The sequence below is a fragment of the Taeniopygia guttata genome, chromosome 1A (assembly GCF_048771995.1).
Source record: "Taeniopygia guttata chromosome 1A, bTaeGut7.mat, whole genome shotgun sequence".
Lineage (NCBI taxonomy): Eukaryota > Metazoa > Chordata > Aves > Passeriformes > Estrildidae > Taeniopygia > Taeniopygia guttata.
Window position 1 is genome coordinate 46,504,094 of NC_133025.1, and position 14,302 is coordinate 46,518,395.

Below are 14,302 nucleotides of genomic sequence, written 5' to 3' on the forward strand. Positions count from 1 at the left end.
AACAAAGGTGAGCCCTTAGAAGGCTGAAAACTGCAGGTGTATATATAGCTGTACTTCCAAAAACTCATGAAGAACTCTGAAGAACTGGCTGCAGAAATGACAACTCAGCGGACATCATAGACGGTGATCACTACCAGAGAAATGCAAGTTGAAAGACAAATACATTTACTCTCAATACCTAAATTCTCACATGATTTTTATAAATCTTATTGAAAATACCCCCTCCACAAAAAAACAAAGCAAGCAAACTAAAATCCACAACCTTATTCCCCCCATTTTGTATTATTATGGTAACAAATCTGGAAAAGTTTGGTAAGTTATTCCTTTCTACAGTACTTTTCAGACACTTTCATGGCCTTTTCAGTTACTTTTCTGTGCTGCAGAAAGTCTCATGTCTTGTGCCATCAACATGGTAGTCCATTGTTTTAACACCAGGTATAACAATATATATCAAAACTCAGATAATCAAAACTGATTTATTGCGATGAATATTCTTGTTCCTGGCATTAAGAATTGTTGGAGCAAGGCAGCAGCCCCCTTTAAGGCAATCTCTTATCAGTGAGGTTAGACAGTAACACAGAATAGTTACACAGGAAGTTTCTTCTCTTGTCTTGAACCAGCCAGCCAGGGCTTAAGGCGCAGATTTTTTGAGCACGGGCGGACTCCAAACACAGGAGTCCCTGTCATGACCCTCCACCTCGCTTTTTCTCAATGTAAACCCCTCCATCCTGCATGAGGCTCTCTAACCCACCCGCTTTAAAATTGTACCACACTTACCCCACCTGCTGTACCTAAAGTACTAACTGCTTTCCTATTTTGCACAGCATCCTGGATGAATTCCAAGGGAAATTAGAAGCAGTGCTACAGCTCTTTTTGATGTGCATGTAGTGGCTCTTAAAAGAGCCTTTGGGTCTACGTTAGCTAGGCAGGAAACTCAGGCGCGCTCGCCGCGGATGCGGCGGGCCAGCTGGATGTCCTTGGGCATGATGGTGACGCGCTTGGCGTGGATGGCGCACAGGTTGGTGTCCTCGAAGAGCCCCACCAGGTAGGCCTCGCTGGCCTCCTGCAGCGCCATGACGGCCGAGCTCTGGAAGCGCAGGTCGGTCTTGAAGTCCTGCGCGATCTCGCGCACCAGCCGCTGGAAGGGCAGCTTGCGGATCAGCAGCTCCGTGGACTTCTGGTAGCGCCGGATCTCGCGCAGCGCCACCGTGCCGGGCCGGTAGCGGTGCGGCTTCTTGACGCCGCCCGTGGCCGGCGCGCTCTTGCGGGCAGCCTTGGTGGCCAGCTGCTTGCGGGGCGCCTTGCCGCCCGTCGACTTCCGCGCCGTCTGCTTCGTGCGCGCCATCCCTGCAGCAAAAACCGCTGAGAATGGAAAGGAAGTGAATGCTCTCCCTCTTCCAGCGCCGGTATTTATAGAGCAGCCACGTCTCTGATTGGACCGAAAGAGGCGCGATCTCATTGGCTGCCGTGGGATCCCAGCCGGGCCCGCGGTGGCTGAAGCTCTGCCCGAAGCCTCTCGGCCTCGCTCCGACCGCGTAACGCGCTCGGTGCGGATCCAGGGCCTGGGGCGAACCGGGAATTTCAGACACAGTGCTCGTATCCTTTCTGCTTCTCCGGCTCTGCATCTCTGCCAGTCTCCTGACAGATTGAAAACAGCGTGGAGGCTAAAATTCAGCAGTTTCCCCCCCCCCCCTTTATTTTTTCCTTTCTTTGTGTCTTTGTTTTGGTTTGCTATTTTTAATGATGGGATGGTTACAAAAGAAGGAAAACGCTCTTTCAGTGCTGTACAGAGCTCCTTACGTGAATAGGCACGTTATACCCAAAGACACAAAGGATAGATGGGCTGGTACTTTGAAAGAGAGGAACTTAAAATAATCCAAGAATGGAAGTTTGTAGCTATGATATTTCACAAGCTGTAGTGATCAAGACAATTTGAAAGCTACTGTTCTCACGTTTTCCGTGTTTTAATTTCCCGAGGAAATCCTGCATGTGTTAGGCCATTTACTTTTTTTTTTTTTTTTCCGAAATTAATTGGAAAGGAATATGGTACTGGTCTTCTTTTTAATGTTCCCCTACACATGAAGGTTTGAGGAAACCAGACATGACCACAAATATTTATTTATATCATTGTTTGCAAGTGCGAAATGATTTTCAAAGTCTTTATATAAAATTAAAATCGGGTTTTTCCTTTCAGTCATGAAGTATAACAAACATATATGTGAGCCCAGGACTGGAGTTCTCTTCATATGTGAAAATGAGAAAAATACCAACACAAGCCTTCTTTTGATACATTTTTCACCAAAATGTACTTCTGGGTTCATAATTTGCTTTTATTGTTCAGTCCCCTCCCATCCCTTCTCCCACCCAGTCAACCCCCCCACCCTAAATGATCACTAAAGACAGTATGAGATTTACTTTTTTATTTTAGAAGTAAATAAATCAGACAAGGAAATAAAGGGGGGTAAATATGAATATCAGAAAGAAAATTCATCACAAAGCAAATTTCTATTTTTCCCTAGTCGAAAAATTCATTCAAATTTCTTTCTACTGAGTTAAACACAAATTTTAAAAAATTAAGGCATGGAATAACATTATACATATTGCTTAAATCAGCGAACATTAAAAAAAAAGTTTTAATTACAGTCACTCAGTGATTTTTATGCGGGTTTGGAACACAAAAGAACCACATCAAATGGCAAATACACATTTGACACCCCGCCACAAAGCATTAGTATTGCATTAACAGTTGTGGAAAGAGTCTGATCTTTAAATCCCTACAACTTTGTAACACAGCTCTTTTAAAGGAATACGTGGGTGGCTCTGAAAAGAGCCTTTGGGTTGTCACGGTGGTCCGAAAGAAGCGCAAAACTTTAGCCGCCGAAGCCGTAGAGAGTGCGACCCTGGCGCTTAAGGGCGTAGACCACGTCCATGGCCGTGACCGTCTTCCTCTTGGCGTGCTCCGTGTAGGTGACGGCGTCGCGGATCACGTTCTCCAGGAAGACCTTGAGCACGCCGCGCGTCTCCTCGTAGATGAGCCCCGAGATGCGCTTGACGCCGCCGCGCCGAGCCAGGCGGCGGATGGCGGGCTTGGTGATGCCCTGGATGTTGTCGCGCAGCACCTTGCGGTGGCGCTTGGCGCCGCCCTTGCCGAGCCCCTTGCCGCCCTTGCCCCGACCAGACATGACGAGACTCCAGCAGCGGCCGCCGACAGAACCGGTGTGAAGCAACAGCAGCAGCGCCGCGGTTTTTATCGTGTTCGGTCCGACCTGGTTGAGGACTGCGGATGAAGGGGGCGGGACTTCAGTCTGTCTCCCACCGCCTCCCCGCTGTTTCTATGGCGAGGCCCGCGAGCAGAAAATCCCGTGATTTGTTTGAATTTCCCTTCTCCGAGGCACAGTGGGTTCGGTGTTTCGGTCGCTTTTCAGTGCGTTCTTGTGGTTTAGATAGCAAGGACAGCGTATCTCGTTTATTATAATGATTCATGTTTTTTTTTTTAAGCTTTGATATTTCGTGATAGCTTAGAAGAAAAAGCTCATTCGTAGAAAGTTACCCCAATTATTGATTCACTTAAATTTTGCTCAATTTGTTGTTTTCAAAGATTAATGTCTTATGTATTTCGGTTTCACCTGCTTGCATGGATTCTCCTGAGCCGCTTTTCTGTTTATACAGTTACTTCACTTTTTTAAAATAGAAAATCTTGCAGTGAATTCTGCCCAGTCATGCTTCTGAGAAATGCTATCCGTCCTCGTTTTTTTCTCACATCTTATTTTCGCGTCATCTCTGAATGTTATCTCAGGTGAATTTACCAGTACGGGTATGCTAATTGAGACTTTACATGCTTCAGTTTAATTTTTTAAGGTAAAAGTATTCTTTCGGACGAATATTTTTACAGTATTTTCCAGTGCGGTGGTGCCATAAACAAGAGCATGTCTATTTTTAGAGTAATTGAGAAATTAAATACTTAAAAAGGGTGATTTTGCATTTCTGGGGTATTTATTAATTCCAGTTCGGTCTCTTTAGCGGAGGAAAATGTTTTGAGATTTTGCTGTTGAAATCCAGCTCTATTTAGCAAAAATTATTTAGTAGATCATTTTCGACCTGAAAATTATCTGGAACGATAAAAAAGGTTTCCTGTATTTGGTGTTTGCTGCCCTCTCATGGACGTTTTCTTGATTGCTTGATAGTGTTTGTTTTTTTCTTACTGTCTGGGCAGGTTTATGTAGTGTGTGTTTTCATGAGGATACAACAAAAGATTGAACAATAATCAATCTTCCCTTAAAACACAGATAGAAATGTTGCACCTGTTAGCAGAGAAATCACTGTTCAGTGGCCCCTCCCTCACTGGTAAATGGAAATAATGGGATTTGTCTCATATTCGTGCAGCATCTTTTCAGCATGGGCTCAAAGAAAATCCAAATGGGGCAAGACAAATACCAAAATTCTGAAAGAGACATCCTAAAATTCTAAACTTCTAACAAAGGCTCTGTTCCACATGGAACTTGATTATATTCTCACCCGGGCTATGGAGACACTTCTGGAATGCAGTGGGGATGCCACGGCTCAGACCATGGTGTTATCTTTCCTAAGGGCAGTTTGCTCCTTTAAGGGAGGTCATTTCAGAAACCGTGACTGGACTGCTGTGGGAGATCACACTATCAGGAGAAACTGGGCACTCTGCAGTCAGCTCTTCTGTCACTTCCACGAGAGTTTCAGAGTAAGGTAAAGTATGTCCTGCACTGGTAACGATGCACTTGGTGTCATGTTTGCAGCAGGTTTTTAATCTCTGAGTACACAGATGAGTCCCCAGGGTGTTACCAACAGGGCAGTTTAGCACTACCTGCTGCAGAACTCCCTGAACTTACTCTTTTATGAAAATCCAGACCTTCAGTCTGTTCAATCAGAATTCAGGGACTCTGACTCTATCACAGATCCTCCTTAGGAACTCTTCCCACTTGCAGATGCCTGCCATGAGGCCATCACAAAATCCTGGGCAAATCACATACATAAGCAACTTGTGATAAATGATCTAGTTCTGTAAAGCTGAGCTTTTCTTTCTGCTTCATTTTTTATTATTTTTTTCCCCCCAATGAAATAAAATGAAGGTACAGCCTTATAATGCAAATCCTGCTCAATAATGAGCTGCTTCTGCCCAAGGATCTGTGACTATATGTATTTTCTTCTGTCTTTTGCTGTCTGTTTGCTTTGCAAAATATCAGAAATAATTTGGAAAAGGACTTAAAAAAAAAAAATAGATACATGCTTGTTCATAGCGTTAGTTTTTTAACTCATGACAGAAATACACAACTAATAAACGGGAGCAATTTTTGAGCTGAGTTCCTGCTCTTCTTTGCTCACAACTGATTCTAAGTTTTACATCAAATATCATCTGTTCTGTGAGGTATCATTGATAAAATTAAACAGTAACTTAAGATCCATTGAAAGAGACATTCAAAGGTCATACAGACTAACCTCTGTTGCATTAGAGTATAAACACTTGGCAGAAAATTAACACCCTTGCATTCCAGCTGGTCCTCAGAGATCAGAGGGGCTGGGTGCAGCTGGCCTTAATTTCTGATTCCTGCAAATTCAGCACTATAAGCCTAATAGTGTAAAATAGGAAGTATGATTCACAAATAGTGCTGTTTAACAATTCAGCTCTATAGATCCAGTTGCACTGAAGAAGAACTGCTGTAATCACCGACTGGAGAACAAAGTCGTTTATTGAAGAAACTGAAGTACAAATTCAGAATTGCCAGTGCTAAATGCACTTTGACAGAGCTCCAACAAGAACAATAATGTTGTGTTAACCCAGATATTATTATTGTTGTTGTTGTTGTTATTATTGCTGTTACTATGTGATTAAGCTTACCAAGAAGGCCTGCCTAACTTGGAAGAGGGAGAGGAGAGTAACCTGTTGGCTCTCTCCAAGGTCTTTTTGTCTTCTTCCCAAACAGGTTAAATTTGTACCCTCCTTATATAAAACATAATCTTATCCCACTCTCCCTCTTTTGTATGACATGATCTAGGTGGAGAAGTGAGTAATATAGCCACATGTGGTAGCACATACTACATAAAAGTTATTAGTGTATGCAGTAGCATGCAATTTAATATATAACTGACTTTATTGGGCAAAAGTTACTTGTTTTGCCATGTGTCCTTCAAAGTTCCATTTGTGCTGTTCCTCAGAGCCAAAGCATGACCATCCTATCTTCACCTTCAGCCCAGTCATTCTCTCTTGACATCAACAAGGCAGCTCCCAATGTGCACAGATAGCAGCAGGTACAGTGCAGGCCATAGGCAGTGAGCTACAGCCCTGGCCTTGGCCCTTGCTTGTCATCTCACACCTCGGTGTGAGATGTTACTAGATCAAGTTTCAATGTTTGATGTAAGCCATAAGCCTATTATTATTTTTTTTACATTTCAATTCTTTCATAGCTGCTGGCAGCTCAATCCTGCAGTCACTGAGGTTTCACTGATGTCTCAGCAGTTCATGCAGGACTGATGAACAAAACTCATATGGCAATGGAATTGCAAAGAGATCAACAAAACTATATGTGCAAAATGAAAGTTAGAATACAACATCACTCTGAATCTAGAAATAATTGTCCAAAATTGAGTATGGAGAGTGAATGGAGATCCCAGGAGGAGTCACATGGTTTATGCTTTGACAACATAATGTAGAGGAGAGATCTCAAATTCCCACAGAAAAAAGTATTTGATAACCCTGTGCCCAGCAGAACGCTGGATGCATTGTGATCTAGATAGCAAAAAAGAAACTTGTGGAAAGAAAACTCTGTTGCATAATATTACTATGTCAAAGGTGTCTAGTTGAAAAGTGGCTCTGTACCCAAATTCAAGCTGGTTCAAATCTCTACTGGCAAGCAAGCAGCAGAGAACAGTTCTGGTATTAATGCTATTTATGTTGCACCCTGCCAGACTCCACATCTGGTGTCCTCAGCTTCCTGCCCATACATTGTAGATGTTTCAGAACTGAAAACAGTTTCTTCCTTTTGAGAACCTGTAAAGTAGTCTTGAAACGTACATAACTCACATTTTACAATTTATTTAGCCCAGGATAATAGGAAGATTTTTTTTCTGCTTAATTCAGCTGTCATGGTTTAATACCAGCCCAAATAAGCACTGTGCAGCTGCTCCCTCACTCATTCCCAGAGATGGGGGAGAAAATCAGAAAAGTGAAAAAACTTTGTGGCTTGAGATGAAGGCATTTTAATTGGTGAAGCAAAAGCCATATATGCAAACAAAGAAAAATTAGGAATTAATTTCATCACTTCCCATGGCAGGCAGGTGTTCAGTCACCTCCAGGAGAGCAGGGCTCTGACACACCTAATGGTGGCTTGGGAAGATAAAAGCCATCACTGGAATGCTCCCTTTTTCTTCCCCACAACTTTATCTGTTGTGCATGAGACTGTATTGTTTTGAATATCCCTTTTGGGATATTTGGGATATTGGTATTGGAACCAGCTGTCCTGGCTGTATCCCCTCCCAGCTCCTTGTGCACTCTGAGACTCCTCATGGGTGAGGTGGTGTGAGAAGCAGAAAAGGCCTTGGATCTGTGTAAGCACTGCTCAGCAATAAAAAAAATACCCCTGTCTTATCTACACTGTTTCCAGTACAAATTTTAAACATCTTTGTGCCTGAACTAACACCATTTGCTTTTTATGGAAGTCTAGCTTCTAATTTTCTCTCACAAACAGAAGATTTCTTAATAAACTAGTGGAATAGTTTCACTTGCAATAAAACTCCACATTTTATTTTTTTGAGAATTGAATCATTAAGGGAGACTTTTTTATTACTTTTCAAAGACATTATGAGGCCAGGCAGAATAAACTCTTTCATCTGACAATAACTACCGTAAAAACATAGACATACACAAGAAGTACAGGAATAACATAACCCATTCAGGGAGAATAAACACATGGAGAAACATATGTTTGAAAATCACCTGGTTTTGTGGTAATCTGACAGGGAATTGGGCTATGTGGTGACAAATGATGATGAAAAATTCTGTAACTCCCATCATAAGAAAGTATTCATCAGTAGAAAGTGATTTATTATTCTGGGGGGAGTAACTTAAACAGAATTCTTGACAGGTTCTTATGTCTGTTCTTCTCTATGTAGGCCTTGATCTAACTCAGTGGTTCATTTGGAATTACTGGAAAATCACAGACTTTTGATATTGACATTTACTAAGTACATCTGTGAAATAAACAGCTGACCCTATGTAAGAGAAAACCAATGAAGCCAGGTTTTCCTTGTAATAAAAATTGCAGTACTGAACACTTGGGTTTTTTTATGTTTTTGCCTTCCTTCTAACTTTGGGGCAGATTAGCATTTAATCATAAATTATATGCTTTTGTTTTTTGTCGAAGTATGACCAGATACTAAACACAAGCACACCTCAGAAAATACTGAGCAGAGCTCATATATTTTCTTTCTTTTGCCAGTATCACGAGGCATCTTAACATGCTTAATGAAAAAAATTAATGACCATATGTCCAAAAAATCCTACAGAAGAGTGAGATGTATTCCCTCTTCACTGCAATTATAAATCACACAACTGAACCTCAGTCCAGTAGGTTAGCAAGGAATTTGAGCCATGACAGCAAAAGAGTAACCCCTGAGTTTTTCTTAGCATATCAGCTTTTCTTATGTCCAGAATAGGAATCTGCTTATTAGGTAGAGAATCCTGCTGAAGGTGGTGTGGGATCCTGAGGGACAGACAGACAGACACGTCAGTGAGCTGTAATTTAACATAAGCTGTTTCTGAGGCAGAATCAGTCTGGAGCTGTGCACAGCTCTCCCACAGCTGAGATCAGGTGGCATCTGCAGGGCCAGCAGTGCACAAGCTGAGGGGAAAGGTGGATGAGAATCGATGAATTTGGGTTACTGACTGATATGCCAGTGGTGCAATTGATGTAAAGATGATATTACACTTATCCCAGCAGTATGAATCTTCCCAGGCCACTCTTGCTCTTTGCCACTGCATTCCCTTTTCCCGGTAGGTATCTGCTATGCTGCCAAAATCAGCTTTACAAGTTTAACAGGAATTTTTGGTTTGATGTTAATTTTGTTCCTGTAATGGACTTTATAACCACTGGAGCTTATATAGACAGCACATTCAGTGTTCCTGCACACATACAACCTTTCTTGTTGTGTAGTAATTTCTTACAATATTTAAGTCATCTCTTAAGTGAAAGATCAATTTTGCTCGAGCTGTGTGCTCATTAACAAAGGAAATCCCTACCCACAGGCTATGATCGGCTCACACTCGCAGTAAACCACTTCCAATCGCGGTGAAAAGGGTGCACTGCATCTTTTAAACTGAGACGGGAGAATTGCCAGTGACCAGAGCTGTTGCATGAGCAGAAAACACCAAGGTTTTATGGTTCGAACTGTGCAAAAATGAACACCGGGGAACGAACTGAGCGCGGCAGCTCCAGGGAGCGAGAGTTGGAGCACCAAAGCGGGGGACTGCGGACAGCAGCAAGGCAGCTCGAAACCCCAAACTTCTCGGACACCGCTGGCCCTACGGTTTCCAAAGGGGGCACAAAACTAGACGGGAAGTGAAAAAGGCCGAAGGGACGAGGGAGGTGGGAGAGGCGGTACAAACCTACCAGGGAATTTGTAAGCCTGTTTCGCCAAATGACTGTAAAGGGAAAGGTGGAGCGCCTTTTTAAACCGAAGATTGCTGGGCATCAGATAAGCCCGAGAAGGACGGCCAATGTTTGCGGAGCGCGGGCTTTTCGAAATCTGCTGGGCTCTGGGGGCGGTGCGAGGCTCTTGCCTGCGCAGCTCTCCGCCTCCCTCCCGGCTGATAGCAGATCCACTGCGGGGAGCCGCGGCATCCCCATCCGCATCCCCACTCCCCCTCCCGCTCCCAAGAGCCAAGGGGCCTGGAGCAGTGCCTCTCACTACCCCAAGGAGCTCCGCTCAGCACGGATTTCCTGCAACGAACGGAAGGGATCTGCACCGACGGGGATTATTTATTAAAAGAGTTGTGCCGCGCTGAGCTCCGCTACGGTTCTACTCTGCCCCGGCGAAGAACAAGAGCGCAAGTAAGCGGGTCTACCTAAAAGCAGAGGAAAGGAAAAAAAAAAAAACCCAAAACAAAAAACAAACAAACAAAAAAAACCCAAAAAAAACCCAAAAAACCAAAAAAAAAAACCAAAAAAACCCCCACAAAACTCTAATTGCGCACGGATAACACCAAAACAGACTTAAAAGAAATTTAAGAGTTCCAGCTCTTTTTGTGAAAAGTTGGGTGGCTCTTAAAAGAGCCGTTGGGTTTATCTGCAAGGCAGATACAAGTTTTTTCTGCACCATTTATTTTTTCTTAGGTGCTGCCTTCTTCGCTTTGGCTGTTTTAGGCTTGGCCGCCTTGGGCTTGGCCGCTTTGGGCTTCACCGCTTTCGCCTTAGCCGGGCTCTTCGCTGCTGCTGCCACTTTTTTGGGTTTTGCAGCCTTTGTCACCTTCTTGGGGCTCTTCGCAGCTTTCTTAGCTGCGGCAGCCGCTGGCTTCTTGGCCTTTTGAGGGCTCTTTTTGGCTGTCACCGGCTTCTTGGGCTTCTTGGCGGCGCTGGCGGGCTTCTTAGCCACCGGCTTCTTGGGCTTGGCGGCAGCAGTTTTTTTCTTCGGGGCCTTTTCCTTCACCTCTCCGGGTTTCTTGCTGAGGCGAAAAGAGCCGGAGGCGCCGGTGCCCTTGGTCTGCACCAGGACGCCTTTGCTGACGAGGCTCTTGATGCCCAGCTTGATGCGGCTGTTACTTTTCTCCACATCGTAGCCGCCGGCGGCCAGCGCCTTCTTGAGCGCGGCGAGGGAGAGCCCCTTGCGCTCCTTGGAGGCGGACACGGCCTTGGTGATCAGCTCGGTGACGCTGGGCCCCGCGGGCTTGCGGGCTTTGGAGCCGCTCGCCGCCTTCTTCGGCTTCTTGGCGGCGGGAGCTTTGGCCGGGGCCGGGGCGGCGGCGGCGACATCGGGCGCGGCGACGGGAGCGGTCTCGGCCATCTCGGCTCCTGCACGATCCGGGCGAACAATGGAAGCGCCGCCGCCGCCGCCCCTTTTATAGCAGCGCCGCGCGCGCTGATTGGTGCTCGGCGCTCCGCTCCGCCGCCCGGCGCCTCGCCCGTTGTGTTTCTTCAAGGTCCAAAAAGGACTTTTTCTTCAGGAAATTTGCCGCCTGTGCACCCCGTTTTTTGCCGGGAGGGAAGGGGGGAGTCTGTACTACAAGCTAGTGGAGTTTCCCGTTAGAAGGAGCAGAAATGAGGGAAACGCGACCCCTGAAACTTAGCGGCGGGCAGCTGCAGAGACCGCGGCAGAGAGAAACCTTCGGTTTAGACTTTAAATTAAAATTTTACCGTGAGCTAAATGGGCACAACTGGCACAAAATCTTGTTCTTTAGAAGGTTCTCTACAAGGCAGGTAAAAAACAGAGTGGTTTGAGCGGTTGGTGTCAGAGTAAATGGATATTTAATCCGAGGAAGTAACACAGTTCTGCCGCACGGTCCCAGACGCTGATGCAGAGCTGGCTCCCTCGGCTGAGCCGCTTCCCTCCCAAATCACCCCGCTCGGCGTCTCCTCAGAAATCACGGGCTCTCCGCTAATGCCTTTGGGGAGATGTTGGTGCTTTAGCAGCGTGTGTGAAATTCAGTATTACTTTCTTTATGCTTCGGCATTTCAGTGGAACAAGGCACCGACGTGTTCTCTCTGTACACTGATGTTCCTGTCACTGCATTTTCGATACAACCTTAACGAAGTAGCTTTTGTTTGTTAAATTCAGAAATCATGATAACTGCACTTAGTTTATCTGCTTTTAGTGTTAATACGTATAGAGTAATAAGCGTATATTATAAAAGTAATTATTCTTCTCTGTCTCATAATTAATTAAAATGGATTGGGAAGGAGAATCTGGAGTGTACTGCATTTTTAATTGTACGGAGAGTTAAACCTGGAAATTCGTCTTTTGAGGGTATGTTAAGTAGCCAGGAGACTTAAAGCAAAACTGGTTTCTCTGTTTTTAATGAATGAATGTTGATTGTATAAGTTTGTATCTTTGATAACACCTCTGGTGATTCACCATTTCTTTACTTTCAGAAGAAAAAAACCTACACCTTAGCGAGAGGATTCCTGCGCTGAGAAGTGGCAGCTCGATATTACAAACAGTGGATGGATTCTTTCTTTTTTTCCTTTTCTTCTCTTTCAATGCAATGTTGCTTTCTTTCAAACACAGAGCAGTTAACTATCTGCCTGCAGCAGTATTGTGTTCTGTACCCTCCATATCCGGGGCTATCATCAGCTCCTAAAACCCCCCAGGAGCAGCTATTTTCAGAGCTAAAAGAAGGTGTGAAAGGATGAATGAAATGTCGGTAAAACGTAGAGTCCCTGCCCTTTGAGAGTGTGAAAATTAAGAAACACAGTGACTTGAGTAATTTGAGAAATGTCATGTTCTTTTCTTATTACCCGTTTTTTACTGAAAAATCTTAACTGCTACAATCAGAGGAAATACTAGATTTATTCTAGTAATTTGAAATACCTTTTTTCCCTGCTTGAAGGTAAATGTTGAAAAAATACAGCTTAGTGAGGTCTCCCTTAGTAAACCTATAAAACAAAGGTAAATGCACTTTTTGGATAATAATAACAAGCATAACAAAACCGTGGTGTGAGCCTGCAGAATGTTGCATTGTTTCTTGATTAATCACAGAAATGAGAAAATAAATGTAATACCCATTTAATCTGATACTTATTTCCTACAGTGGGGGAGGATTAAGGCCTTTTGTGACACTACTGAACACTATCAGAATACTGAAAATATTCTTTATCTAAGCTAGTAATACTAACCCCATAGCCAAAACCAAGTTCAAAACCTCCCAGAGGCAGTAGTGCTAAGATCTGTAGTTGTCCAGTCCCTTGATATTCGTATATAAGTGGTTCATTTGTGTCAAGATATTCACATTTATTGGCAGCTTTCTGTCCAATTTCTGGGCTGTACAAGAACTGTTGTAATCTTGAACAATCATTGAAAGACTTGGTGATCCTTTTCTTTCTTCCTACTTCTTTGTGGCAGAAAAGAATTCTGAGATTCCTGGAAAAATAAACAGAACCTTAGTATTTTCCATTATTTTCATTTTCATGATTGTGTATTGATTTACTTAGAAACTGGAAAGTGTTTGCAATTGTGATTCTACTCGCTCAAGCTCATCTCTCCTTCATGTAAGATATCACTGAGCCTTGGAGATAATCTCTACCTACTGTGAGACCAAGAAATGACATTGTCAGTGTGGGGCAGTGGATGCTCATAGGAAATGAACCATTATGAACTCCTATTCAGCGGAGACCAAAACAAAGGTGAGCATAAGACAGAAGGGCAGACCAGAGTGTTGATTCAAGTCAGAGATAATTTGCCTTTTTTCCTCAAATGTATTTTGCTTTTGGATATTCAAGTGTCATAGCTTAGAAACATCCAAGTATTTGTATTGTATTCAAATAAGTGGGCTTTAATTTCTCAGCCACTGTGGACTTAAATTTATTTTTTCAGACACAATAAAAAAACCAAAAAAAGAGGAACATCTGCTCAACACAGCAAGTTGGTACATTTGCATATGTATACCAGAAAGGCTTCCCAAGGCTTTGATACTCCCTCATTTCTTCACATAGAAGTTGTGTTTGGGTATCATCACTCCATTCACCTTCCCCATATTTTTAAAATCAGCAAAAGTCAAGAGAAACATCAAAATATTTTAGTAAAATATTGTTGCTTTTCTTCCAGGGAATAAATATGCTTATGAATTAGCACAGGCCTATACAGAGATTCTACACAGAATTGTTTTAGAAGGTTAATAGAGGGGGAAAGAAAAATTAAACCACCATTGTGAAGTGGGTTCATGCTCTGCATCAAAATCCCACACATGCTGTAAATTAATTCAACTTTATGCAGATTGCTCAATGAAATTGGACATCTACCCTTGCTCGTGTTCTGAAGATGAAAAGTCTAGGTAGTAAGAAATTATTGTTTTTCTGTGCTTTAATGACAAATTTTAAAGCTGATGCCTAGCACAGGTCTTTTAATGTAAAATAAACAACGAGTCTTTGCTACTTCTGCATAAATAAGGAAAAGGCTACCACTATTTTCCTCTGTGCCCACTGACATTTATTTTCCTTAATGACTAGTAAAGTGAAAATGTCCTACAAGTGTAGATTTAGTATTTCCATTACCCCATGCCTAAATGAACAGTACTCCAATTCTTCACCAAGTGTTGTGGCTTCCACAATGGTGAGGCTCCCGGCTT

At 43.4% G+C, this 14,302-nt stretch overlaps 3 protein-coding genes across 3 annotated transcripts; all 3 read right to left on the bottom strand.

Moving 5' to 3' along the window:
- Positions 1–854: 854 nt before the first annotated feature.
- Positions 855–1,372, bottom strand: LOC140682288 (histone H3). Its single transcript, XM_072923994.1, has one exon. It carries the CDS (start codon positions 1,343–1,345, stop codon positions 935–937), a length of 411 nt encoding a protein of 136 aa, XP_072780095.1. The 5' UTR covers positions 1,346–1,372; the 3' UTR covers positions 855–934.
- Positions 1,373–2,405: 1,033 nt separating this feature from the next.
- On the bottom strand, positions 2,406–3,219 carry LOC140680216 (histone H4). Its single transcript, XM_072923298.1, has one exon. It carries the CDS (start codon positions 3,180–3,182, stop codon positions 2,871–2,873), a length of 312 nt encoding a protein of 103 aa, XP_072779399.1. The 5' UTR covers positions 3,183–3,219; the 3' UTR covers positions 2,406–2,870.
- Positions 3,220–10,343: 7,124 nt separating this feature from the next.
- On the bottom strand, positions 10,344–11,049 carry LOC100221426 (histone H1.03). The gene has a single exon (XM_002194216.6). The coding sequence runs from the start codon at positions 11,023–11,025 to the stop codon at positions 10,345–10,347; it is 681 nt and encodes a 226-aa protein (XP_002194252.4). The 5' UTR covers positions 11,026–11,049; the 3' UTR covers position 10,344.
- Positions 11,050–14,302: the final 3,253 nt, after the last annotated feature.

What these genes read in the sequence shown, in the direction of transcription:
- LOC140682288 (XM_072923994.1), bottom strand. Translation starts at nt 1,345, where the DNA reads ATGGCGCGCACGAAGCAGACGGCGCGGAAGTCGACGGGCGGCAAGGCG.
- LOC140680216 (XM_072923298.1), bottom strand. Translation starts at nt 3,182, where the DNA reads ATGTCTGGTCGGGGCAAGGGCGGCAAGGGGCTCGGCAAGGGCGGCGCC.
- LOC100221426 (XM_002194216.6), bottom strand. Translation starts at nt 11,025, where the DNA reads ATGGCCGAGACCGCTCCCGTCGCCGCGCCCGATGTCGCCGCCGCCGCC.